Source organism: Sebastes umbrosus, chromosome 21 (assembly GCF_015220745.1).
Source record: "Sebastes umbrosus isolate fSebUmb1 chromosome 21, fSebUmb1.pri, whole genome shotgun sequence".
Lineage (NCBI taxonomy): Eukaryota > Metazoa > Chordata > Actinopteri > Perciformes > Sebastidae > Sebastes > Sebastes umbrosus.
Genome location: NC_051289.1, coordinates 24,272,585 through 24,300,242, shown reverse-complemented (window position 1 = coordinate 24,300,242; position 27,658 = coordinate 24,272,585). Strand labels below are relative to the sequence as shown.

At 43.5% G+C, this 27,658-nt stretch overlaps 1 protein-coding gene across 1 annotated transcript in view; it reads right to left on the bottom strand.

Annotated features, from left to right (window-relative positions):
- cubn (cubilin (intrinsic factor-cobalamin receptor)) overlaps positions 1–27,658 on the bottom strand; it is a 65,330-nt gene that overhangs the window by 15,793 nt on the left and 21,879 nt on the right. The window contains exons 24-53 of the mRNA XM_037756457.1: positions 27,465–27,625; positions 26,813–26,994; positions 25,685–25,841; positions 23,508–23,695; positions 22,205–22,364; positions 20,661–20,842; positions 18,913–19,081; positions 18,492–18,673; positions 15,763–15,919; positions 15,535–15,651; positions 14,645–14,758; positions 14,393–14,521; positions 14,121–14,253; positions 13,558–13,763; positions 13,172–13,353; positions 11,953–12,145; positions 10,824–11,021; positions 9,703–9,849; positions 8,542–8,732; positions 8,234–8,402; positions 7,307–7,481; positions 6,592–6,770; positions 6,078–6,287; positions 4,733–4,873; positions 4,405–4,589; positions 3,949–4,120; positions 3,342–3,545; positions 2,953–3,102; positions 2,747–2,868; positions 901–1,126 (exon numbers count right to left, since the gene is read on the bottom strand). Of these exons, the coding sequence (XP_037612385.1) occupies positions 901–1,126; positions 2,747–2,868; positions 2,953–3,102; positions 3,342–3,545; positions 3,949–4,120; positions 4,405–4,589; positions 4,733–4,873; positions 6,078–6,287; positions 6,592–6,770; positions 7,307–7,481; positions 8,234–8,402; positions 8,542–8,732; positions 9,703–9,849; positions 10,824–11,021; positions 11,953–12,145; positions 13,172–13,353; positions 13,558–13,763; positions 14,121–14,253; positions 14,393–14,521; positions 14,645–14,758; positions 15,535–15,651; positions 15,763–15,919; positions 18,492–18,673; positions 18,913–19,081; positions 20,661–20,842; positions 22,205–22,364; positions 23,508–23,695; positions 25,685–25,841; positions 26,813–26,994; positions 27,465–27,625 (5,081 nt within the window). The remainder of the gene's footprint in view (positions 1–900; positions 1,127–2,746; positions 2,869–2,952; positions 3,103–3,341; positions 3,546–3,948; positions 4,121–4,404; positions 4,590–4,732; positions 4,874–6,077; positions 6,288–6,591; positions 6,771–7,306; positions 7,482–8,233; positions 8,403–8,541; positions 8,733–9,702; positions 9,850–10,823; positions 11,022–11,952; positions 12,146–13,171; positions 13,354–13,557; positions 13,764–14,120; positions 14,254–14,392; positions 14,522–14,644; positions 14,759–15,534; positions 15,652–15,762; positions 15,920–18,491; positions 18,674–18,912; positions 19,082–20,660; positions 20,843–22,204; positions 22,365–23,507; positions 23,696–25,684; positions 25,842–26,812; positions 26,995–27,464; positions 27,626–27,658) is intronic.

Below are 27,658 nucleotides of genomic sequence, written 5' to 3'. Positions count from 1 at the left end.
AACTTGTGTTTGTCTGAGGGACAGATTGACCCTGACCAAACTCAAATATCTGCTGAGCCAATCAGATTTCAACAAAAACAATTTGGAGGGGGCCACTCATATCCCCCCTCAATATTGAAAGTATTAGATTGGTCCAGTCAGCGCTGTCAGATTGGACTGGTGCGAGGGCCAGGCTGGCCCATGCCGGGGTTGCACATTTAAACTCGATAAAACGCAATAAAGCTCTTTATTAAAAACAAAATTAAAAAAAAGAAAGACCGGCCCACTGGTAATATTCCTGAGCTTCCTGATGGCCAGTCCGCCCTGTCTACCACGGCTAATCACACGTGCAGCATGTAAATGTTGAGAGTGTATCCAGGGGTCAGCAACCTTTACTATCAAAAGAGACATTTTAGGCAAAAAAAAAAAAAGAAATCTGCCTGGAGCTGCAAAACATTTGCAGTGAGGTAGGGGCCACATTGAGGGAAAAAAGTTACATCTTAACGAAAAAAAATCATAATATTACGAGAATAAAGTCATAACTTTACGAGAAAAAAAGAAAATAACACATAAAATTACTACTAATATACTAATATACATATATATACTAATATTATGACTTTATTTTTCATAATACTACGACTTTTTTCACTTATATTTCTGACTTTATTCTCGTAATATTATGACTTTATTCTCGAAATCTCAGATTTATTTTTTTTCCTCGATGTGACCCTAATACTCCGTCATACCGTCGTACCATAGATCTACAACAATGATGAATATAAATTAAAAAGTAAACAGAAAAACAGTTATTGATTTCCACAATGTTTTTAAAAAATCCACAGGGAGCCACTGGAGAGGAGCTAAAGAGCCGCATGTGGCTCCGTAGCCGCAGGTTCCAGACCCCTGGTGTAAACCCACCTGAGGAATCAGCAGACCAGGAGGCCATGAAGCCTCCTCTGGACACACTATGGTCAGCCAGGAACACCACAGCCAGCTTGTTGGATCCTGACTGGATGGTTCCTGGGGAGGTGGTCCCACAGTACTGGCCGATAACGGGGGAACCGGGAGATCCTCCATTGAAGATGGTGACAGAGTCCCAGCCACATTGCGAGTGGGGCTCCAGGTTGAAGTAGCTGAAGGTTAGCTGCAGTAAGAAACCGAGAAAATGTTCAGTTCCTCGGGTTTAATAAACCTCAGCGATATCTGAACAATAAACAGCAGCACACTGATTCTATTTCACTGGAGTTGCTCAATGCTGACCAGCTCAAGGTAATACTGGGAAATCCACAGTGGCCATCTGACACTGGGAAGCTCCCATTAGCCAAAATTAGAGGATTGTGACTGTACAGGACCATTGACAGTGTCAATCTGCCGTTGCAGTGTAGACCTCCCACAACCACAAACCATTTTAAGCTGGAATAACGGCGTCTGACTCCCTGTGTGCATTATCACGTCATTACATAATAGTATAAAACGCAGGTGTCTTCAGTTACATATGGTACATTTGTGCTATATATCTAAATAGTGTATTGTTTAGTTCTAACTCACACAGGCTCCGCCCCTCTACTGGTCTCCTCCAATCACACGCATGTGTTCGCTTACTGAGATTTGGTTAAATGTAGCTGGCCAATCAGGACGCGCCTACCGAAAACGTGTGTCCCACAGTATATAAGGCGGCGTCCAGCCCTGTCTGTATCCTATCCTCACAGTCACATGGTATTGATCTGTGACCAGTTATGTTGGCTTTTTTAAAGTTTTCTTTATTTTTATTCATTTTTTATTTTTTATTTTTTTATTTATTTAATTAATTAATTGATTTTTATCCATATTTCATTTTATTTTATTTTGTTATGGGGAAGAGGAAGAAATAAATGAGAAAAATAAATAAATAAATAATTTTCAACTGGCTGGGCTTGGGCCATGCTGCGTCACCACCAACTGGGCTCCTCCTCCATCTCCTGTCTCTTCCCTCCAATGACTGCATATGGATAGAAAAGGGCAAAAGCCCTGAGCTATCGACCAGGCTCACGAATTTACATTACGTTACATCTGTATCCTTTTTCTTTTTCAGTGATTGCCGATTGCCCACTGACTGCTACATCTCGGATGGAGTCATCACTTCAAGAACCTCGCCGGGACGGATCTTTACGACGCCTGCTTGGAGTGCCTCGGTGCAGGCCGCAGAGAGCGGTGTTAAGTAGCCACCGGTCCTGCCCGGCCTGCTGAGCGCTGCCCCTTAAGATTAGATGCCAGCAGCGGTGGGTTCACTTCTGACGCTTAGATGAGACCGGCCGTCTAAGTCCCCTCTCGGGCCGCCAACGCTCCGCCGTTGTCTCTGCTCATCCCTGCTGATGCACCGGCTTTTTAGTCACACTAAAATGTCATGTTAAGTTGAACGCATGCCTCCCCTCAGGCACACAGAACAGTTATTTGTGTGATTCGATGATGGTGTGGCCGGTAAAGCCCTTTCTAGTAAACGCCTGACTGGATGGCTTTGAGGGTGCATCTCCTAAGCCTATAGGCAGGTGGGAAGAGACCCTCCCACGCTCTACATGTGGCGTAGCAGTGTCGGCAGCCTTGTTCAGTGGGTTGAGCGTCGAGGACATGTGTCCATGACATGGTCGACGCCCTCAGGGTAAGTAAATAAGACTCTATGAATAGAAGTAACAGCATCATAGTGAAAGCAAACACGGACAGTATGTCAGTGTAAATCCCTTCCATTCTTTGAGTTCAGCCCATTGACCAGGCCATGGTGCAGACTCACCGTAATAGTGTGGCCCGCTGGGGCCTCTAGTAGCCAGGCACAGCGACTGGGGCTGGGGTAGATGTTGGGGTAGTTAGGACTGGATAACAGCCCCCCTTCACCTGTCTGCCAGCCTCCGCACTCTGCAAAGAGAGAATGATCCATATAAGGACTTTGATGGTAACATCACGACTGCTGGATTAGACAATGCCATACTTAAGTCTTACCAGAGAACATATACTTGGCCTTGAAGCCCAGGTCTCCCTGGGAGGCGTCAGTCCTGAAATGGACATAGAGCTCTGGGGTAAAGACCACAATGGGAAGGTTGGGGGTGGTCTGCCCACAAAACTTGGCCAACAGATCCCCATCTGAGTCACCTGAGGGAGGGAGTAGAACGTTTAACAAAAGCAACACATCAAGACAGATATAATCCATCCATCTCTCTAGGGACTCTAGTGATATCCAGGAGGGTGGCGAGTGATGAACTCAGCTGTCAGTGCCTTTTTCTAAAAACTATGGCTGCCATAGCAGACACTGCAGTAGAAGTACTACCTTTTCTAGTCTAGGATTCTGACACCCCAGATCTGATCCGATTCTCTCTCTGTGTGGCACTCACCTAAGCGGAACTGGAGGTAGTCTGACACACAGGTCTGGTGGTTCTCCATGTGCAGGTCTTCTATCAGCACCACAATAGAGGAGTTGATGTGCCGTGGGTTCTGGATCAGCCACTCACAGTTGAGGTTGTTGCTGTAGTTGGACACCAGATACCCAGGAGAAGTGAAGTTCCCGCCAGCTTGGTTGTTCAGGACTCCACCGCACTCTGACGTGGGAGCACAAAGAGAGGCACGCACACAACTTGTCTTGAAACATCTGTCCGTATCACACAGACAACAGCAGCACAAACAGCATCCTCCAGAGTAACCACACCTTTTAATAAAGTTTCAACAAAAACTGAACATTAGAACATTTATGTATTAAATTGCATTAAGTGTACCTCAGAACTCAGAGTCTATTACTCTTTAACTACTACTCTTTAACTACTGCTCTTTAACTATTACTATTATATACTACACTATACTTATTTATATTATATAAATATATTATATTATATCACACATATCTTTAAGCACTGACCACATGGCGAAGTATGAAAGGAGTTTTTTTAGATTATCATAAATATATCATACTGGAGGTAGTAGTCCAGGTTTGGAGTATTATCTAACCTGCAGGCTCCTCAGAGGAGTAGGAAGCCATGAAGCCACCGTTGGACACTGAGGCGTCGGTGCGGAACACAACGGTCATGGTGTTGCCGGAGGAGCGCACCTGTGTGCCGGCTGGTACCGTACCACAGAATCTCTGCAGGCGAGGGGCGTCGGCCGCCAAGCCGTTCAGTACCTAGAGAAGACACAGAGGTTATCACAGAGACACGGAGGTATCGGGTCTTCCTCTGGAGTTCTGCTGTAAATGTCGGTATGAGCGTTGTGAGTGTGGGCCGACACAAAGAGGGTTTAACAGTTATTGGAACTGACTCATCAGTAATGTAATTAATTTGCTGGGTGACAAGCATGAAAACATTAATTATGAATTCCCGTGGTGACCAACTACATCATTGTTTAATATGAGAATGTAAATGAGGACAGTGAAGAAAGATGAGGACATATTGGTAGAAAAGGACTCACATCAACGTAGTCAAATGTACAGGAAACACCAGAATCCTCCAGCTGCAGGTCATTGATGGTGAGCGTGACCCGGCGGTTTGGTGACACCACCAGCTCCCAGCGACACACCCGGCTGTGTGGGTACAGGTTGGGGTAATTGGGGGAGGAGATGGTTCCTGAGGGAGCGTTCAGCTCTCCTCCACAGACTGCCGTAGGAGGAGAGGAAATGTAAAACAAAAGAGAACCATTCAACATGACAAATGAATAATTGATTTATCTCTGTGAGCGTAAAGTAAAAAAATACACTCAACTTTGAGACAGCAAATATTGGGCCGTTAAATGTTTGTACCTTCAACGCTGGCTTCAAACATCAGACTGAAGCCGGGTGCATTTACGCTGGTGTCGCTCACAAACTTCACGTAGGCAAAACTGTCAGATGTGTCCATGGAAGCCGGAAGGCTACTGCCGCAGTGTTTGCCCAGTAGGCGCCCTACACACACACACACACACACACACACACACACACACACACACACACACAATACAACACAGGGCATGTATGTGATAGAGGGTCTATGACGTACCTCTGCAGTCCTTTCTCCCTCTATTTCTGTCTGTTTCATTTCATTCTCATGAAGAAATATAAACATATGCTGGGAAATAAATGCACACTCTGATGTGAGTGCTACTTAAAACTCACTGGTAGACGCGTTACGCCCGTTACACACAGGGATCGTCGAGAGTGTGTGGCGGCTGCGTGGCGTGGTGGCTGCGTTATTCATGCGTCGGGTGTTCACACCAGCTGCGTTTCTGCTGCTGCAGCTGCTGCTGTCAGCCCTTTCTTTCTACATAGAGTTTGCCTTTTAATGGCCATTTCATTTCATTATAAATATAATTTATATTTATTTTAGACAGAGAAAGGGTAAGAAATGTGTGGTCATTTTTAAATAATAGTAATAATCAACAGTTAAAACTCTGTACTTTATTCATTCATGGAGCTCTCCAAGTCACTGCATGTTCTACAACACTGTCTGGCACATATTTCAGAATAAAAGCCTCGTGTTAACAAATGAAGGAATTCTTTCCACAGAAAAAAATGCTTGAGGGCTTTTATTTTGAAATTAAAGCAGGAAGTGTTGATTTAAAAATAAGTCTATACTTTTTTTTCATGTCCGTAACATATTCTACAGATAGACACCGAAACTGTAGTAATCTTGCTGGTATGATGTCAATATACTGTCAATAGATCACCTTCACTGTCTGTTGCTGTGAAATACACGGCATGCGTCAAAAATAGGCGAGCCCTCTATTCTCTAGAAGAGACGCAGCTGAGATGCGCTGACGTGCGTGACTTGCGCGTCTCACGCCGACAGTGTGGCTGCTCTAACCTGTTAACACGGACGCCGAAATAAAAAACAACAGGTAACGCAGCCGCCACGCGCTCCTGACGTTCCTGGTGTGTCTGAGACTTTAGGGTGAATGGGGAGTGAACCTCAATGACTCACTCCATTTGTAGTGTTTGGGCTTTCAATGCACCGATTACACTGACTTTAGCATTTTAATGACACACACAGGTGGTGTCTTTGAGAAGCAACTGTAAAAACTCAGTTCCTATCCAATCATGTTGGTTTATTCATGAATTGTGCACTCTGGCGGTGGCTCTGAGGTCATGAAAAGAGTAGCTGTATTCTCACCTGAGGCATTGTACTCTCTGATTTCCACATAGTCAGCAGAGCATCCTGAAGAGGTCTGCAGGCTGAAGTCTCCGTAGCTGAGGGTGAGGTAGTGCCCCGTGGGCCCCTCCAGGTACCACTCACAGCTGGAGCTGTCAGGGTAGTTGGATCCTGGGAAGCCAGGGCTGCGGATGGTACCGCTCTGACCTATGTAGGTACCTCCACATGTTGCTGTGAGGGGGTTGGAGGTAGTGCCATTAGTGTTAGTGTTAGAACAAGTTTTAAAAATCCTGATCACCAAAAGTCACTTTCACTGCATCCGATCAGTTTCCCTCTTTTTTAAGAGAGGACAGTACAACCTCCAACCTGTAGTCAAACCTCCTACAGTATGTAGGATTAAAGACGTTTCCTCTCTTTTTGACACCACTGTACCACAAACAGAAACATTCCTGATTTGTGCCTGTTAGGTCTGAGCCAACTATGTCATAATTAGATACTGGATCCATATCCAAACCCAAGCCCTGGACTTGCCTACCTATGGAGTACTTTGCCTTGAAGCCTCTGTGCGTGACGCTGGTGTCAGTACGAAACCTGAGCAGCATGGAGGAACCTGTCGAATGTTGGGTAGGCGGTCGGGTGTTGCCACAGAGGCGGGAAATTAAGCCGGCGTCGGAAGCTGAGCCGTCACGCAGCTCCAGGTAGTCATACGCACAGCTGAGAAATACATGAATGGATACCTGAAAACATGTCTAGTGAAGGTCATCACCACCAGAGCATGCTAGAAGAACACAGAATGTGAACAAATCTTCAAATAAAAATGATCATCATTTTCTCAATAAAAGATGTATGGAGCTAATTTAGTGCCAAAGCTAATGTTGGTAGGAGAGTAGCGCCTTAAAGATGTCCCTGATGACAGTTGAGGTTTAAGGTTCTGGTTCCTCCAACAATGTCCGGCCTATTTTAGGTTTCCCAACTCTCATGACCCCACGAGCCAGAGAGTTGTCAAGTTGTCACATGAATTAAGTAAAGGTTATTTGTGAGAACATATTTTTGCGCTGATATCAAAATGATGATCATTTTATTTTAGAGGTTGAGGAGTTGATTTCACCGCATCTCAACTCAATGATATGAAACTTTAGAAAAGAAAAGCACAGCAGATGAAAGAGGCAGTTCCGTTTCCAAATACTGAATACACTAAAGAAATGTCAAAATAACCAAACGACATCCTGAAGAGAAAGCAGCAGCTCTACCTGGCTGTGGTCTCGATGTAGAAATCATCCTCAAAATCTATTTGAACAGCCTCTCCATTGGGCACGGTTATGACCCAGATACAGTCGATGTTCTGGGGGTAGTTCTGAGGATAGTTGGGTGAAGTGATGTAGCCTGGAGGATCGTTATCATTCAGCTCAATGAAGCCTCCGCACGCTGAAGAAGGAGAGAAAGAATAACACCGTATCGGACCAGTTTGCAATAGGCCAGCGTTAACTTAGTGCATGTCCAGACCCTCCAGATCCTTGATAGCAAATACATAAATCCAAGTGTGTTAGTTAAACTGAAGGGTTTTTAAAGTAGTATCCCTGGTATAGAAACAAGCTTATGATGTAAATTGAACCTTGTAACTTTAGACGCAGTCAGACTCACCGGATGTACTGTGGGTATCAACCTGCCATTGGCCACCTATCTCATGCACCATTCTCCTGCCCTTCCACTATCTATCTATTTTACAAGTAACCGTCGCTGCATCCTGGGGTTAAGAGCCGCCCAAGAGATTGTGATTGGTTTAAAGAAATACAAACAAGCCAGAGCGTTTATTCCCCTATAGCAGAACGACAATGTGTGGAATGAAATTAAATGAAATTCAATGAAAGAGGAAAAGTCCATCTTTTGATTGAGCCCCCCCTATGAACTAGCTCTAGGTCAGGGATTTTCTAAATCTGAACCTCAAGGAGAGGAGGATCTAGGGATCGAAGGGTTAGGGTTCGGGCTAAGACTGAGCCACAGCCTCAGTCTCAGCCTATCACACCGTCAATATCTGGGCTGTTCCATTCAACACCCTGAACTGTAACTATCAACAATTTCAACATTAACACTGTTTGTAATTCCTGATAAAGTCATTCTATGACCCTTCTGTAGGAGCAGCGACCGGAGAAGACAGAAGAAAAGAGTGGTGATTATACCCTGACTGTGGGCTTCAAAGGTCAGCTTGAAGCCACCGCCCTCATTGTTGGCATCAGATGCAAAGTGAATAAAGAGGTGGTTGTCGGTAGTCTGGAGGAGGGGTGGAACACTTGTACCACAGAGACGTCCCCCCAGTAGTGGAGATGAACCATCTGGACCATTCCTGAGCTATGGAGACACAGTGGATCCAATTATGTGTTCATAGTACCAACAACTGGACAACCTGGAACCAACTGAAAATCTACAGGTGGATCTGGTTTTGAACTATTATATAATATACAGCTTTTGCTATCTATATGTTTTTTACCTCCAGGTAGTCTCCTGTGCTGCATCCAGTTCCATAGCCTTGAATCTGGAAGGGGCTCTGGAAGGCGACAGACACCCTGAAGCCAGGTGTCACCATCACATGCCAGCTACAGTCCAGACCCGGCAGGTAGTTCTGGGGGTAGCGGGGACTGCTCAGCACGCCTCTGTCTGCATGCAGGAGGCCACCACAACCTGGAAAGACAAGTATTACAGTTAGTATTCTTGGAGAGAAGTGGCAGACAACTGACCAACAACTTTCTCCAGTTAAATGAGAGTGAAGCTGTAATCACTCCCTATTTACCAGAAGTGGGACCGAGTCATTTTTTTGCAAGTCACAAGTAAGTCTCCAGTCTGCTCTCAAGTCCCAAGTCCTAAACTTCAAGTTTTCGAGTCCTAAAGGAGTCATTATGTGCTCTTCATCAAATGTAATGCCAGTTGTGTCTCAGTCTGTAATTTTCGACCCACATGTTTTTCATACCGTAATTCATTATTTTTGTTGACTACTGCAAAGTTTTTGTACGCGAACCAAATTATCTTTGGTATCATTTTTATTCCAACTGGCTCTCAGTAACGTAACGTAAGTTCTCCACGGTTCTCTTCCTTCAACTCGATTGGATGCTGTCGGATTGATCAAACAAAGTGGATCCGGGGAATTAAATATCGACTTGCTGGGAATGAACAGCGTTAACATTAGTTCAGCCAGGAAATGAAGGGAAATAAATTGATTCGTGGCCACTTTTTAAATAACATACTTCTTAATCTTCTGGTTTTTGGGAGGGTTTCAACTATTTTCAAGTCAAAAGGCTCAAGTCTAAGTGAAGTCGCCAGTCGTTGGTGTTACAGTCTAAGTTGAGTTCCTTTTTTGAAGTTGTCAAGTCAAGTCTAAAGTCATCAAAGCTGTGACTCGAGTTTAACTCGAGTCTCATTTATACTGTAACTGTTTGCATGTGCACAAACAGGGCTGAAAGATAAGTATGGATGACACTTCTAACGGACAAGTTGAGATTTATAAATACAGTCTGTCTGGAGTTGTTTGTTCAGAATACTGAGTAACAAATATATCTATCCATCCATCCATCCATCATCTGTAAGCGCTTATCCTATGCGGGGTCGCGGGAGTAACAAATATCTGAAGTTTAATCATTTGCTTCTGGTGTATGACCTCTAGAGTAGGAGGCGTTAAAGCCTCGGCCGCTGACGCTGCTGTCTGAGGAGAAGTGGATGAACATGGAGTCTCCCGTTGAGTGGAGAGAAGCTGGAAGGTTCCGACCGCACACATTGGCCAGCACGGGGGATAGACTGCTCCCACCTGAGAACACACACACACACACATGCAGAAGGGAATCAGACGATGAGCCGAGGAGCAAACAGACCTAAAATATACTGGCGACTCTTCATTCATGGTTTATTTAATAGGGTCCAATACAATGTACATAGACAACTTAAAAACAGCTATCTGATGCCAGTATCATAGTGCTTATAGCAGATGCTAATTTGCAACACCTGTCCCTAGAAGGGCTTTTTGTGAAAATAAGAGATTGAAACAGGAATGGGTACAGGAAAAATAAATAGATACAATAAAGCACACATTTAAAAAACATTACATGAAAAACTAAACATGAGTACAGGTTTGTCGCTGAATTAAACAGGATATGGTTTCTCTCTTAAAGGTGGTAAAGTTTGCAGCAGATTCTAAGTGATCAGATAGCGAGTTCCAAGACTTCACTCCTTTCACAGAAAAAGCTGTCTGGTCAAAAGATGTTCTGCAGAATTGAACTTTACAATTGCCACTTGAAGCTGCTCTGGTGGATCTGCTACAGCTCTGTAGTCTCATGATGTATTTTCAGAAAGGCAGAGGAGCAAGTTCGTTCAAACATTTAAACACAAGCTTTACATAATGAAAATCAATAAAGTTTGCAAAACTTAACATCTTGTATTCAGGTTTGGTCTTTCATGGTGATGGGTTTTATGATCAAAGGCTTGGGGATGAGATTGTCAGCAACCAAACGTTGCCTAGCGTTGTCTGTGTGTGTGCTTACCAAGCCCCCAGGAAGAGCGCCAGGCTTTGAAGCAAGTTTTACATCGTGGCTAAACGGTGGAATTACAACTTCCGCGTATTATCTTCTCAGGCCTTTAAAAGCTCCTTCAGAGCCACAGAAAGAATTAGTGTTCACAGGCTGATTTTGATGTGTAAAAATCAGTGGAGCTGCTCTGTTAATACCAGATAAACTGCTACCTACAGTGTCTTATCACTGTCTTATCCTGTGGGGTGTCGTGGCTTACCGTCTCTGATGACAAGGCTGTCAAAGTAGCAGTTGGGGTAGTCCTCAATGTCCAGGTACAACAGGTTTAACTCTACGGTTGAGTCTGGAGAACGGATCAACCAGGTACACTCCTGGTTAGGAGCGTAGTTTTCAGGCCAGCCAGGAGAAAAGAGGAAGCCGGGAGTCTCTCCTGTCATTAGCACTCCTCCACATGCACCTGACACACAAACACACACACAGAAAAAACAACACATTTGGATGGTGCACATGCTCCACTGAAAAAGTATGACCATGCAATCATACTTGTAGAACATCCATCCAGATGTTAATAGAAAATAAGTCATAAAGACACAGTTGAGTAACGGACTGTCCCTTTGGTTCATAGTGAATTGGTTCTATCTCGCACAGGCTCCGCCTTCGACTGGACTCTATGGGTAATACTCTCCTCCAGGCACGCATCCGCCCACTGAATTTTGCATTAATGTAGCCGGCCAATCATGACATGCCTAACCGAATACGTGCCCACAGTATATAAGGCAGCGTCCCTCGCTGTTAGCCCTTTCCTCTTCAGCGATTTGCCCGCTGAATGCTCATCTCCACGAATGGAGTCGCCGCATCAAAAACCTCGCCAGTATCCGTAGTGCCCCGGCCTCATCGCTGGAGTGGGTCTTCTCCACGCCTGTTTGCAGTGCCTCTGTGCGGACCACGCAGAACAGGGTGTTCTGCAACCTCCGGCCTGTCTGGCCTGCCGGTCGATTCTCAAGATTCAACGTCAGCAGTGGTGGAATCACTTCTGATGCTGCAACGTGACGCTCCGCTGTGATGATAGGACCCGCAGTCTGATATTATTGTCGTCAAAGTGTTAATGCACGGCCCCCCCTCAGGCGCACCGAACAGCTGTTCTTGTGCTTCGGTGATGGTGTGGCCAGTAAAGCCCTTTCTAAGAAACTTTGTGAGTGCATCTCCCAAGCCTATAGGCAGGCGGGAAGAAATTTGTCCTCGCAGAACACTGGAGTTGCTGGTCTACTGCTTCCTGGATCGGTTACTTTGTTTGTGTTATTGGGGGGGGCGGCTGTGGCTCAGAGGTAGAAAATTTAAATGAAATTTCACATAAGAAAAGATACCAGATTGTCTGTATTATCACTGACCTGGTGCGATGGTGGGTGGTGGTCCAGAGTCCTGCACAGCGGTCCATTCCACGAGGAAACCTCGTCCTCCCACCACTGAATCCGAAATGAACTGTAGGGTGACGGTGCTTCCTGAACTTCTCAGGGGAGGGGGCAGGGCCAGACCACAGAATGTCCCGATGGGGTAGTAATGAACACTGGGGCCGTCAAATATCTGAAGGGCAAAATGGACGAGGTGGTATCATATCACTGTGTTCTTTCTCCTCTCATATAGCCTGTACACTAACGACTGTCACAGTGAGTTTGACAACCAACACATTGCTGAGTTTGTAGAAGGACTGTTTGTAACTAACTACCATGAGCGCTCGCGTGTGGCTACGCTGTTCAGACTCAGACTCCAACACAAACTACATGGAAGCACCAAAACCAAAAAGTTTTATCTAGTGAAGCCCGTCTGTTAAACAGTGTTGGCCGCGGTCGGAGGACGCGGGGGAGACCGTAGCAGGCTTCAGTCCTATATAAATACTGTGAAAGTATCAAAACGGCCAGTTCACAGGGAAACACACACAGCCCGTATTCAGAAACTCTGCATTTGAAACAAGCTGTCAGTATTTCTGTCCATTTGTGATGTCACAAATATACAATATTTTAGACCCTTTATGCAGTTTTAAACGTAAACATTCTAAATGTGTCCCAGTTTATTCCTGGTTGCAGTGTATGTGAATGTCATCAGCTGACAGGAAGTACACATGGACCCAAGCTTTTGCCTAGCAACGCAATCCTGTTGAAATTCCGTCGCAATTCCGTCGAAATGCGCTAAAACGGAGCGTTTTCAGACAGAGGGTAAATACAGGTATATTCAGGCCGACAGTATGAGGAAAATAAAAAAAATTTTAACGTTACAGCATGTAAACATGTGTTAGTAGAAACACAAAATACAAGTATGAACCTGAAAATGAGCACGATATGGGACCTTTAATTGAGTGGAGCTGACTACAGACTGATGTTTCATTATTTAAATGTTGCATATCTCAGCAACTGAAACACCTTTGGTTGGCACCGAGATGTGCAATCAATGATCAGATGCACCGGGATCCATTTTAAAGCACCCGATGGATCAACATGACTCAATAGCAACGAAGCACTATGTTAAAACAACACAATGCATTTCAACACATACTTAGTTGTAATAGGTCAAATCAAGGATACAAATGTGATTTCACAGCACACACGACCTTACTTTGAGGTGGTCGTAGCCGCAGTCAAGCAGGTCCTCTATGTCCATGTCCAAAAAGCGGATCTGAACGTAGCTGTCTCCGTCCACAGTTATGGTCCAGCGGTAGTGGGCGTTGTAGGGATACGTTCTGGGATACAGTGGGGATGCGATCTGACCAGACTCCCCCACCACATCGTTACCATACACTGAGAAACAGTTATGAAGTCAGAGTTAGATTTCTCAGTCAGACTGAACAGAACTCAGTAAGATTTTTCTAGGACTAACGACAAAGAGAGAAAGAAGATGCACTAGAGCCTTCGTTAGTGGCATGGTCCGGTGGTCAGTGCTATTTCATTCTTTCTGACCACCGGCGGTGTGTAATATTTTGATATCCAAATATTGACACTCACAGTGTGCGAAGGTGGCTCTGAATCCGGCTCCACTGATCTGCGCGTCTGAGACGAACTTAACCCACAGGATGTGACCGGTCACGGAGGTGTAGTTGGAGGGCAGCGAGTTTCCACAGAAGCGACCGACCAGAACTCCGGTGGAGTTCCCCTCTCTGATTTCCAGGTAGTCGTTATTACAGCCATAGTCTCCCTGCAGGTGAAAGACACTGAACCAAACACAAGAAGACTGTTACTGATACTGACTAAGTCTTCTCTGAATACCAAACATCAGCCATAGAAATATTATAGGTCGTATGAAACTATAAACTATGACTTTAACTCTAAAGTGCCCAAACAGGTAACGTTCATGTCATGTTCATAAGTTAGGCTACGGAACAAACAGACTTATTTGAACCCAAACCACAATCTTTTCCTCAGCCTAACCCAGTGGTTTCATGATCACTTGTCACGACCAGAAGTACAGAACTTCGGTCATATTATCTGCTGAAGAAGGTGGTGGGATACTGTTGAAACCATGAGTTTAGATTATAACTTCACAATCACTATCGCTCAGATGGACTAACATGAATGAGAGCTGGAGACGGTTCCCTGGTGAGCTTCTGATGGTCCACACACACTCCACATTGGGTGGATAAGCATCCGGATAGTTGGGACTGTTAAACGCACCGCTCTCCATCACCAGGTCTCCTCCACAACCTGAGCAGCAGCAGAAGAGGTGACAAGAATGAGTTTTTTCTGGAGGTCCCGTCAGGATCAGAAATGCATGCATGAAACCAGAATGATGTTGAATTAATGTGTTTTAGGTGCAACTGTGAGCAGTACTGGTGTGTCTTACTGGAGGTGGATGCCGTGTAGGTGGCTCTGAACCCTTTTCTGGAGACGGAGCTGTCCGTGACGAAGTTGACCACCAAGGAGTTACTGAAGGATGTCACTGGGTGAGGGATTTCAAAGCCACAGTAGCGCCCTGACAAAATAGGACATTTTGAATTTAAGGCGACACACATTTTTAACACACCTGATTATTGTTGACATGGTGAAAATAATGTAGCTCAGCACACAGTGCAGGTTTACAACCCCCCCTAAATACCTATAGAAGGGGCCTGGTAGTTGTCTCCATCCAGGATCTCCACGGCATCATGGGAGCAGTTGGAGTTAATCATCTCTAACTCAAAGTCAGTGAATGACAGGGTCACATGGTTGACTGGTCACAAAAAAACACAAGTGAGAGGTGAGAACAAGGGTCAGCAACCTTTACTATCAAAAGAGCCATTTGAGGAAAAAAAAGAAAAAGAAAATCTGTCTGGAGCCGGAAATCATGTGATCATTGTGATGAAGGTAACACAGTTTATAGTCTAAGTATATAGTATATAAGTCTAATGCAGTGAGGGCCAAGTGCAAATGTACTACGGAGTATTAGGGCCACATTGAGGAAAAAAAAATCTGAGATTTCCAGAATAAAGTCGTAATATTACGAGAAAAAAAGTCGTAAAATTAGGAAAATAAAGTCATTACTTTACGAGAAAAAATTACAATATTACGAGAATAAAGTCATAACTTTACGAGAAAAAAAGAAAATAGCATGTAACATTATTACTTTATAATATTCTGACTTTATTGTAATAATATTACGGCTTCCTTTTCTCTTAAACTTCTCTTTATTCTTGTCAAATGACTTTATTCTTGAAATCTGAGATTTATTTGTTTTCCTCAATGTGGCCCTAATACTAGAACCGTCGGACCGTAGACCTTAGACATTAGACAACAATTATAAATAAAAATGAAAATGTAAACAAAAAAAACAGTTATTCATTTCCATTTTTAAAAATCCACAGGGAGCCACTGGAGAGGGGCTAAAGAGCCGCATGTGGCTCCGAAGCCGCAGGTTGCTGACTCGTGGGTTAGAAGAACAAAACATTTTGTTTCATGACACCTCGTATACAACAATATCGTTTTCTAGTCTTGACTAACACGACTCACATGGTTCCTGTGCTCTGATGATCCAGCTACAGTTCTGATTGGGTGGGTACGCTGCCGGGTACCGTGGCGAGGCAATGGCCCCCCCGTTATCGTCGCTTATGATGGTTGAACCACAAGCTGTTGAAAACAAACAAACACAATGACATGGTCAGGGTATAGGTTGTAGTCTGCATTTGGAATAGCATACATGTTCTGGTGCTAGAAACAGAGAGGTTAAAGGAGGCCCACCCTCAGAGAAGCGAGCGCTGAAGCCGCGGTGGCTGCGACTGGAGTCGGACCTAAAGCGGACGTAGATGGTGTTCTGGGTGGAGGTGACGGAGGGAGGAAGAACGGTGCCGCACACTTGGGCAAGCAGAGCAGAAGACATGGATGGTCCATCATGGATCTACAGAGGGACAGACATATAGGTTCAGTAAAGCTATGGAGCTTTAAATACTAAGCACAGGCACTGCAGCATAAATCAATGGTCAACGGACTATATCTATAAAGCATGTTTCTACCTTAACAGACACACAAACACACATACACACTGAAGGCAGTGGTAGACAACTGTTTAAGTTCCTATGATTACAGCTTAGTCATCATGCAGGCGGGGGGTGGGGAGGGGGACAGGACTTTGAGATGGAGAGGCACGCCTGCAGTCATTTTAACACTAATACAGTTTTTGTGGTACGGTAATGGTGTAGGTTGACATGTGGACAGTAGGGATATTTTGGGTGGACAGAATTGCTTTTAAAGGGACTGTTTGTAACTTCTTATACGTATAAATCATTGCGGGTCGGTGTCCCATGCGTGCTAGCGCGTGGCTACACTGTTCAGACAAGACTCCAACACAAACTACACGGAAGCACCAAAACCGCAAAGTTGTATCTAGTGAAGCCCGTCTGTTAAACAGTGTTGGCCACGGTTGAAGGCACTCTCAAGTGCATGCACGCTCACTCCACACTGCAGAAGAGTTGGTTTAGCTGTGAGAATATCTAGTGAATGTACAGTGGACGTTTGTGCAGAAATAACTGCTGCAGCTCCTCCAGACCAACAGAGGTTTCCCGTGTCTTGTGAAGTGATGGGGCTCCGCAGAGAGAAACGTTATCGTCTCCGACCAAAACTCCGGCGTCTCCCCTGTTCCCTCCGGACGCGGTCGGGAGGCTGAGGCAGGAAAAGCCAACACTAGGATCAGCATTGATTCATGGAGAGACCTTCGTCTGGTCAGCTAACATTACTGCCAAGCACCTGAAATATAGAGTGATATTGTGCTTTTAGCTGACGTGTGTCGCCTCACTGTGTTGAGCGATGCTCGTTCACGTCTATGTAGAGCGAGCACAAGCACGAGCACGAGCAACAGGACGCTGACTTAACGGCCACAGGGGTCGCTGTTAACAAGCAATTTCTGATTCTTACAAACAGTCCCTTTAAGAAATCTGTATTATTGCAGCCAATCGCACCCAATCAGCTATTAATCAGAAATATTAATATGACCCAGAAGTAGCTAACAACACAACACTACAGCAGATAGGTAAGGTATAAAGTAAACAACAGTAACGTCCCCACTAGCGACCGCACTGCCTCGTACTGTGCACCACTGGAAGTATTGAAATCTTTACTGAAGAGTAAAAGCTCTCATTCAGCAGTAAAATATTCACTGTCAGTGTTTTACTATTATACGTGGATACCTGGAGATACGTAGTTTTCACTAGACAGGATAACTAAAGCTGTCAGATAATTCACTGTTTTTGTGTTCTTGTTTTATTATCTCATAGTAAGGATAATGATGTTCTCATGTTGTAACGTTGCCCACCAACTAACTAGCTAACTATTTTAAAGTCTTTACATTGGTTACCTGTTAGTTTTCGTATTGATTTTAAAATTCTTTTATTAGGTTATAATGCACTACATAGCCTTGAACCAGACTACCTTGCAGAAATGCTTTTGGTTTATGAACCTGGAAAGCCTCTCAGATCCTCCGGTTCTTCTCTTTTAGTTGTTCCGCAAAGCAGAACAAAAACATTTGGTGATGCTGCTTTCAGCCTTTACGCTCCCAGCCGCTGGAACAATCTTCCAGAGGAACTGAGAGGAGCTGAAAATATTGATAATTTTAAACGTTAACTAAAAAACACATCTATTTAGTCTGGCTTTTATGTAGTGTTTTATAATTTTATGGTTTTATTGTTTATACTTATTTTATTTATCGTCATCATTATAGTGTTTATTTTACTATATTTTGTTTAATCAACATTTTATTGCTGATCATTATCTCTTTTATTCTATTCTATTTTATTAAAATGTCATTATTTTAATACAATCTGCTTATTTTGTGTAGTTTCATAATTTTGATTTATTTATTTGTATTGTTATTTTTATTTCCTTGTATTTGATTTATTACTTATTCAATGAACTTTTACATTGGTTGTTTTGGTGTGCATTAGTCTCTAAATCCATTTTTAATATTCTACATTTTTGTCAATCGTCTGTCCAGCACTTTGAATTGCATTTGACTTGTTTGAAAGTTGCTATATAAATAAAGTTTGATTGATTGATTGATTGATAATGTTAGTTAGCCAACCTTAACTTTAGCTGAGAGCTCAAACCACTTTTTCCAAACAACGTATCCCTCTTTAGAACTAAAAATATAATATCGGTGTTCTCTCGGTACGACTGCAGATTTGCTTCAAAGTCGGCGAGACGAGAACACTTTGAAACGGCAGTCATCGTGCTGCATCAAGTGCGCATGTGCAAGACTTTCGCAATTTGCGGGTTACCTTCTAGACGGAATAAAGTCTACTGTTAGAAGAGGAATCGTGGAGGCTCATGGTGTTATCCAGGTAATGCAAGCACAGTAAGTCACTTGCTTCACTGGACAGGCTGCATCAATTCCACTGTATGTTGATGACAGTATTCAACCTCTATCAGTGATTCGAGCTGGAACTAACCCACATGAGTCCCTCATATCAGTCACTCACAGCCACGTAGTCCCAGGAGCAGTCGCTGTGATATTCAATGTCCATGTCGGAGAAGTTGAAGAAGACACGGTGGTTTGGGTCCACACTGATGATCCAGGAGCAATCCACGTTTTCGGGATAGCTGCTGGGATACAAAGGAGAGTGGATCTCCCCTGATGGAGCGGTGACTGGGCCTCCACAGCCTGCAGGAACAAGGACAGTTGATCAGAGAGCTGTTGCTGGAGGGAAACTACAGCTTGTCTCTGATGCACCGTGTTTTCTCAGGCTGGTTTCCACGTGTGTTTCATGTATGTATCATAAAAAATTAAATGTCAATCTACATTCACAAATCTTTCCCCCATACACACTCTGTAATATTGGGTGCCATGGTACAGTGGCACAGAGGTGGCACATGGGCCTGCACTCAGCGATGTCCACCCACCTCCCTGGACTTCAGCCCAGCTTGCGTTGAAACCTCGACCGCTGACGTAGGCATCCGACTTGAAGCGCACTGTGATCAGGTTGCCAGTGCTGGAGACACGCATGGGGCTGGATGTGGTGCTGCAAAGCTTGGCCAGCTGAGGGGCCAACAGGTCTGGGCCTCCGTACACCTGAGGACAGGTCAAAGGCGATGGTCAAAAGGCCTGTTCACTGTTTCATTAACCTTAAGTAATGAAAATAATATCATGTTTTGTCTAGTCAGCGGAATGCACTAAAAATTAATTCTCTCTATTCAACAAATGGATAAAAAAGGTCAAAAGCACCTCGTCAGGAAACTCCTATTTGAATATCATTTATTCTAGCCCCTTGCTCTACGTTCAACAATAACTAGTTTGTTAGTATTTCCTTTATTAATCGATGTTTAATTGTGCATCATGGATAAATTGTAGGAATGCACCGATACCACTTTTTTTCAGACCAAGTACAAGTACTTACATTTGGGTACTCGCCGATACCGAGTACCGATACGAGTACTTCTCTGTGCCAAAAGACCCTCGTTAACAGCCAGCTGGAGGGTGTGAGCGACACACGGCAGGCTGGGGAGTCCCGCATACGAGGCGGTGCGCCGCGACCGGCTCTAGGTCGGCTTGGAAAGGCTCGGGGCAAAGGTGGCCCGCGGCCGCAGCTTTACAGCGCTCCCCGCCCGGACCTCGCCGCACCGTGATGGGGCTCCTTGCTCCTGTTGCGACTGTCGACCGGGGGCGGACTGTCCTCATTGCGCCCCAACCGCGTTGTGCCGTGGCCCACGTAAAAGGCGCCAGGTGTCTGTGGCCTTGTCGGCCAACCCACCCGACCCGTCTTGAAACACGGACCAAAGGGTCTAACGCACGCGCCAGTCAGAGGTTGCAAGCAAAACCCCGTGGCGCAATGAAAGTCAGAGCTGGAGCGCACCGGCTGAGGTGGGATCCCGGCCCAGCGGGATCGGGTGCACCACCGGGCGTCTAGCCCGCACCGTCAGGGAGGTGGAGCGTGAGGACCCGAAAGATGGTGAAGAGAGGTTAACGTCGCGCTGCTGTAAAGTGGTATCGGTGCCGTTGTATCGGAGCAGTTTTGCAAGTACGAGCACGAGTACATGAGCACAGTATTGGACCCGATACCGATACTTGTATCGGTAATAGAGCATCCCTAATAAATTGTAAACGGTTTCCTGAAGGGGAGTGATTTTGGTTTCCTTGCTTGAATTGTAGACCACAGCTCTGCGTTCATCACTGTACTTATTCTCTATGTGATATAAATAAAGTTGCTTTAATAAAAATACCAAAAAAAAAGCATATACTCAGTGGCTGCAATGAGCCCAGCGCATTGTGGGTGTTGAAGGTTTTCTACCTTTTACCGATATGAAAAGGATGTGCTCCTTCGTACTGCAGACAGCCTAGTTTAGTGAAATACTTCTGTCATTGATTTCCTGATTAAAATCAACAAAACACAATTCATTACATTATTTAATTTGCTGTTAGGCTCACTAAAATATACTCATTATCTTGAACGTATATCGGTTGGACTTTAGCGAATGTCAGAACTCTTTCCGGACCTGAACCAGGAGTTGACTAAGTGTTCAAATGATCTTAACTCATCAAATGAAGTTCTGCTTGAAGAAGACTCACTGTACTGCATGTTCATACCACCTAGAGTAGTGTCTCTATCAGCTAAGCCCTTGTTCTGTAGCAGGCAGATAGGTCCAGGTCTTACTTCCAGCACATCGTAGCTGCAGTCTGGGTGGAACTCCACGTCGAACTCCTGGATAGTGAGGGTGATGCTGCTGCCAGCTGACGTGGTGATGTACCAGATACACTCCCTGTTTTCTGGATACCTGTTGGGGTAACCTGGGCTGTTGAAGGAGCCACTGGAACCAGAGAGTTCCCCACCGCAACCTGCAGGGACACACAACGGGTCAGAGGTCAGAGGTCACCTGAACTGACATCTCAGTTCATCTGAACATACAACTGAACAAGGACATGGTGACGTTAGAGTACAGACGACTATTGGATGATTCCATTTGCTCTCTGAGGGCTCTGCTTTGGTGCAAGCACATGGCAAGAAGCGTAGCTCTGAGTCAGCCCAGTGGCATTTTCCTCCTTTTTTTATGATCACACAGAAAACAACATTTTGATCATGGCATTAACGCCAGTGAGACAGAATAAACATTAATGAGAGAGCTAGTAGCCTCCATAGGTGAATCCGAAAAAACATTGTAATTTAAAACAATTGTCTACACCACCTGACCTCTTAGATTAAAGTCCCATATCGTGCAGATGTTCAGGTTCATACTTGTATTTTGTGTTTCTATTAGAACATGTTTACATGCTGTAATGTTCAAAAAAAACTTTATTTTCCTCATACTGTCTGCCTGAAAATACCTGTATTCACCCTCTGTCTGAAACGCTCCGATTTAGTGCATTTCAACGGAATTGCGTTGCTAGGAAACAGTTTGGGTCCATGTTCACTTCCTGTCAGCTGATGTTATTTACATACACTGCAACAGGAAATACACTGGGGCACATTTAGAATGTTTATGTTTAAAACCTTGTAATGATCTATATATGGTATATTTGGGACATCACAAATGGAGAGAAATCCTAACAGCTTGTTTCAAACGCACAATTTCTAAATATGGGCTGTGTGTATTTCTCCGTATAACGTGAGGTGGGCCGGCCGAGCCCCCCGGGAAGAGCACCGGGCATGGAAGCCAGTTTTCCTAGTGACTTCTGTGTCCGTCATGTGATGTCATCGGGCCCAAAAATACTTTTTCCCATAGACTTACAGTACATTGGGAAAGGGACACCTGTAACTCGGCGAGTAATTATTTGTTTTTAGGTAAATCAACTCCGAGCCGAGACGGAGGGCTGGGAGGCGGGGTTAAAGGAAACGCTAGTATGCTCGCTCTATGGCCCCATGGATGTGGACGGTCCAGGGAAATTGTAAACTTGACTAGTCGAGTCATTTTTAGCTTTGTGCTCCACTGAGCAACTTTGATAGGAATGAACGGGGCCCCGCCTCCGACGCTGCATCCGGTTCTCTTCATACATCCATGGAGGTAGCTGGCAAAGCTAGCTAACGTTGACTCGGTTAAGGCGTTTCAGCGACAGAACGATCCTACCTTTAGCTAATGTTAAGTTTGGCTGGAATCAGTTGGCCAGGCTGGTTCATCCAACATACGTTGTCCTGTCATTTCCTGTGTTCAGTTTTCAGCTGATGATGGCAGTGAAGCTATATGGTTTCATGTAGACTCTTACCATTCTGATACCACATCATCTGGAAGCCAGACATGGATATGGAGTGGTCCGTTCTGAACACCACGGTGAGAGCTGAGCCGGTGGTGGTGCCGGCTGGGGGGGGCGTGTATCCACAGAAGGTACCGATCAGAGGAGCTTGGGTGTTAGGCCCGTTAAAGAGCTATAGGACAGTAAGAGAGTAGATTACAGTCACAACATATGGGGGTGACAACAACAACAACAACAACAGGAACAAACAGGAACACCTGACGGTATAATGCCACAACACCATGAACAAGAGACGCTTCAACTGGAGTTTGAAGAATTGAAGATTTTTAAGTTGACTAGGTAATACTGATTTACAGGTTTTTTCGCTTTAGCTCAGTTCTCCAATGAGATTTATTATTTTCAAAACAATGAGCTCAAATCTCTGGAAAATTGGTTTAGAATTCCTCATTCATTCAAGACAGACAGATAGAAAACTAACATACTAAATATAAAATATAAAAATAGAATAAAATACTATATAAAATATAAACATAGAATAACATACTATATATGAAATATAAACATAGAATAACATACTATAACAAATATAGATATAGAATAACATACAATGTATAAAATATAAATATAGAAAATAACATACTATATATAAAATATAAACATAGAATAACATACTTTATGAAATATATATATAGAATAGCATACTATATATACAATATAAATATAAAATGACATACTATATATAAAATATAAACATAGAATTACATACTATATATAAAATATAAACATAGAATTACATACTATATATAAAATATGAATATAGAATAACATACTATATATAGAATATAAATATATAATAACTTACTATATATAAAATATAAATATAGAATAACATACTATATAAAATATAAATATAGAATAACATACTATATATAAAATATAAACGTAGAATAACATACTATATGTAAAATATAAATATAGAATAACATACTATATATAAAATATAAACGTAGAATAACATACTATATATAAAATATAAATGTAGAATAACATACTATATATAAAATATAAACGTAGAATAACATACTATATATAAAATATAAACGTAGAATAACATACTGTATATAAAATATAAACGTAGAATAACATACTATATATAAAATATTAATATAGAATAACATACTATATATAAAATATAAACGTAGAATAACATACTATATATAAAATATAAACAGAATAACATACTATTGAATTGAATTGTAATGATAAGACCCATTTAATCAGCTGATGACAAACAGAACGGGTGATATCTGAGTACCTTCATGTAGTCAAAGCTACAGGTGGAGGTGGCCTCCACCTGGAAGGCGGTGAAGGTGTAGTTGACGGTGTTTCCGCTGCTGGCCAGGATGGTCCAGCTGCACTCAGTGTTGTGTGGGTAGTCGCCGGGGTAGTTCAGTGACTCCACCACTCCTTTGGGTCGGCCTGAGAGCAGCACACCGCTGCAGTCTGAAAACAAACACAACCAGACAATAACACTGGTAACAGGTAATAACACTGAACAATACCATCAAAAAGGAATTTTATTTGAATCTCTCAGTTGGAGTTCAAGTCAATATTTGCTACAGTCATATATTGTCAATATGAGGAAAATGGGACAGTGACTTGAATTATTTTTTTTTTGTTTGGTTTATTGACAACGTTCTAATATCCTGAATGTATTAAATATAACACATCAGACTTTGTCAGAGACAGAATGATATATCCTGGTTTTAGCTGCCTGGTGTTCGGTCCACCAACCTTCATCAACAAAGACATAAAGTATTGAAAAAGAAGAATTAAAACCTACACGATTTAATCATAAAATCAAACAATCTTTTTAGAAGCACATCGGGTAGACACACATCTATTAATATTCATGTCTCAATTAAATGGTTTGAGATATAACTGCATAATTTTGAAAATGCATTAATTGCTGAATGTCCTTGTTAAGAACTCAATGTTCATGTTTTTCAGCATATCTGCAGAGTCAAAAAGTAATGAGTTACAGTTCCTCTTATGCATGTTCCAAAGTAACTTCTTTGAGAACATTGTGGTTTAAAGAGTAGTTTTAATGCTGCACAATTTCACTCTACTTAAGTATACTTTGGGTCAGTGTTTTTATTCCTTTACTCTCATCAGTACTTTCATTTATTTTAAAATGAATCACCTTTTTGAGGGCCTCAACATGCTCATAAAGTTGATTAACTTATTTTAAGTTATTTTTGGCAGACAGATGTAACATGTGAGACGCACATAAAAGCCTCTTGGAGGTTTGCCCAAAACTCAACAGGAAGTCAGACATTTTTAATTCAATGTGCGATTTTTGCCCATTTTTAGCGTTTTATAGGTCGTGTACTTTAAGAGATTGTCCTGAAATTTGGTCCGGACCATCTTAAGACCTTAAGGATGTAAAGTTATTCAAATGATGAGTTTTCAATGAACGACCTGACTGTGGCAGGGCGGCCATTTTGAGCCATTCGTCATGAAACAGGAAGTTGTTGTAACTCCACTGTACATAGTCCGATCTGCCCCAAATTTCTCAGGCATGATAAGGGTCCAGTCCTGAGGACATTGGCATGTCCATATTGAGTCACACTCATAGCGCCCCCGCCTGGGAACAGGAAGTTACATGTTTTCTATTTTAATGTACTCCTCCTACCAGGTTGATCAGATCCTCCTCAAATGTGGTCAGAAAAGCCTTAAGACCTTGATGATGCATTATTGTGAGGACTGTGAGTTTTTGTTGAACGGCGTTGCCGTGGCATGGCGGCCATTTGGCGTGATTCGCCATGAAACAGGAAGTTGTTGTAACTTCAACATACTTTGTCAAATCTGATCCAAATTTCTCAGCCATGATGGCGGTCCAGGCCTGAAGTCATTTTCATGTCAATATAGATACATAGCCCCGCTCCAAGATGTTAGTCACGCCCCCTTTCATAACTCATGAACCGTTAGTCCAAGACTAATGTAGGAAGAGTTATTACACTCAGCAGATAGTTCCTGTTTCATTGGTATGGTTATCCCCGCCCCCTACACATTAGCCACGCCCCCTTTCACAACGCATGAACCGTTTGTCATAGACTCCTGTGTCGTCATTGGACTCAGCAGGGACATCCTCTTTCATTAGTGACGGTGTTCCCCGCCCCCCCTACGCTTTAGCCCCGCCCCTTTTCGAACCCACCAACGTTTTGTCGCATCAATCTGTCATCATCAATCTTTTCATTCTAAAAAGTCAGGCAGCTTTTTCAAAAGCAACACGGCTCGGATCAAAATGTTGTTTCAAAACAAAACTCCTCATCTCTTCTCTGACATGATTTTGACATCAGATGATTTGCCGCCACTACACGTCATAGTGTTCAAACATAGAGAGACTGAAGTCTCAGTGTGTGTGTGTGTGTGTGTGTGTGTGTGTGCGTGTGTGCGTCTGTGTGTGTGTGTGTGTGTGTGTTTTCCTACTGGTGGTGTACGATGCCAGGAAGCCTCCGGTGCTGATGCTGGCGTCGGTGCGTAGTTTGATGTAGAGTCGATTGCTGGAAGAGCTGATGGCGCCGGGCGGCTGACTGCCACACAACTGGGCCAGCTGTGGAGCGGTGGTGCTGTTACCATCATACACCTGAACACACACACACACACACACACACACACACACACACACACATCGCATTAGCAAATAGTGAAGGATAACTAAACACTTGTTTGTTTGGATTTCATAAATTATTAAAATGGTTCAACACATTAAGAAGGGACATTTAAAGCGTTGATTCTGGTGACTCAGTAAGTTTATACAGTCATATTTAAAAAGTATGCTTTATATATATGTGTCACTGTCACCGACTGTTTATCAGGGAAACCAAAAGGATTCTGCATTGTGTCACACATACAGATGTGTGCACATTCAGCGTGTGCATTCACAGGATCCTGATAAATGTGGACCCATTCTTATAAAAAATGTTGCTCCAGAGTGCTACAAGTGGTCAAACACCCTGCTTTTACTGCACAGGGGGCCTGTTTAAAGGTGACAGTGTGTAGGATTTGGCAGCATCTAGTGGTGTGGTTGCAGATTGCAACCGACTGATTACCCCTCCGCTCACTCCTCCCTTTCCAAGACTGCGGTAACGTGAGCTGCCGAGTTCCAAACCGTGGTAACGTCGTTAGCCTGACTCAGAGGCCATCACTACCATAATAACACTACTTTAGGAACAACAGAAGTCAGAATAACCCTCTGCGGCTCACGTTAACACAGTTTCACAAGCGTGTCGGGGACTACGGTGGCCTTCAGGTAACTTAGACCGTAGGAATAACATGTATGAATTGTTAAAATGGGCGTAGTTCCCGTTACATTTATGCCAGGGTCTGTATTGATACACTTTGAACTCTTCAGTGATGTGTACCTACCGTTGTATGTTTGAAGTGTGTTCTACATTCGCGCAGCAGTAGCTGCAGCATTTCAACAGGTATCCCAACGCTCTCTCTCTTTCAATATCAATGTCTTTTGAACCTCAATATTCAATTTGATAAATAAACTAAACTCATCATCTTGAGAGAACTGCATAGGGCACCCACACACTGAGGTACAATACTCACAGCCAGGTAATCATACATGCAGCTGGAGCTGGACTCCAGGTGGAAGTTAGAGAAAGAGAGGACGAGCTGGCTGCTCTGGCTGGTCCTGATGTTCCAGTAGCACTCAGCATTAGGATGGTAGGGCAGCGGGTAGTTAGGGGAGGAAAACGCTCCAGACGGAGACGTCAGCATCCCACCACAGCCTGGGAAATAGGAATGAAATCAGATGAACAGGTAAATAGTTATACTATGTTAAGATTGATTGGAATCAACTAATGATTTAATGATAAACCTGAGTTCTACTGAATGAAACATGATGCTGAATTTAGCAGAAGAACTCGGTAATATAAGTTATTTTTCTTCTGTAGGTTCAACGGACCACTCCGACACTGTACGGTGAGTGATCGGCACCCATTGATCGAACACACATGAATTCTGATATGACCGTTCTCGCAGCGGTCGCATGGCCAGTGAATCGGATATGTATCGCTTTAAGGACCACATATTGAAGTGGGCCCAGATCTGATTGGAAAAATCTGATTTCTGTATCACATGAGAGCCAAAAGAATCAGATTTGGGCCATAGACAAGTGACGGAGTGTAATCCTTACATCCAAAAATAAAAAGTGGTGTAGAGAGCAAAAAACATACCATTAAAAAGATGAACCACTCACCAGTCTGCGAGCCATCCCAGTGGGCAGTGAATCCACGACGTGTGACAGAGAAATCCGAGCGGAATCTAATCCAAAGACGGTTGCTATGGGATACCAGGACTGGAGGCCTCTGATTGCCACAGAACTTATTAATCAAGGGGGATGTCTCGTAGCCACCATCCCTGCAAAAGACGATGAAGGAAGTTCAAAATGTA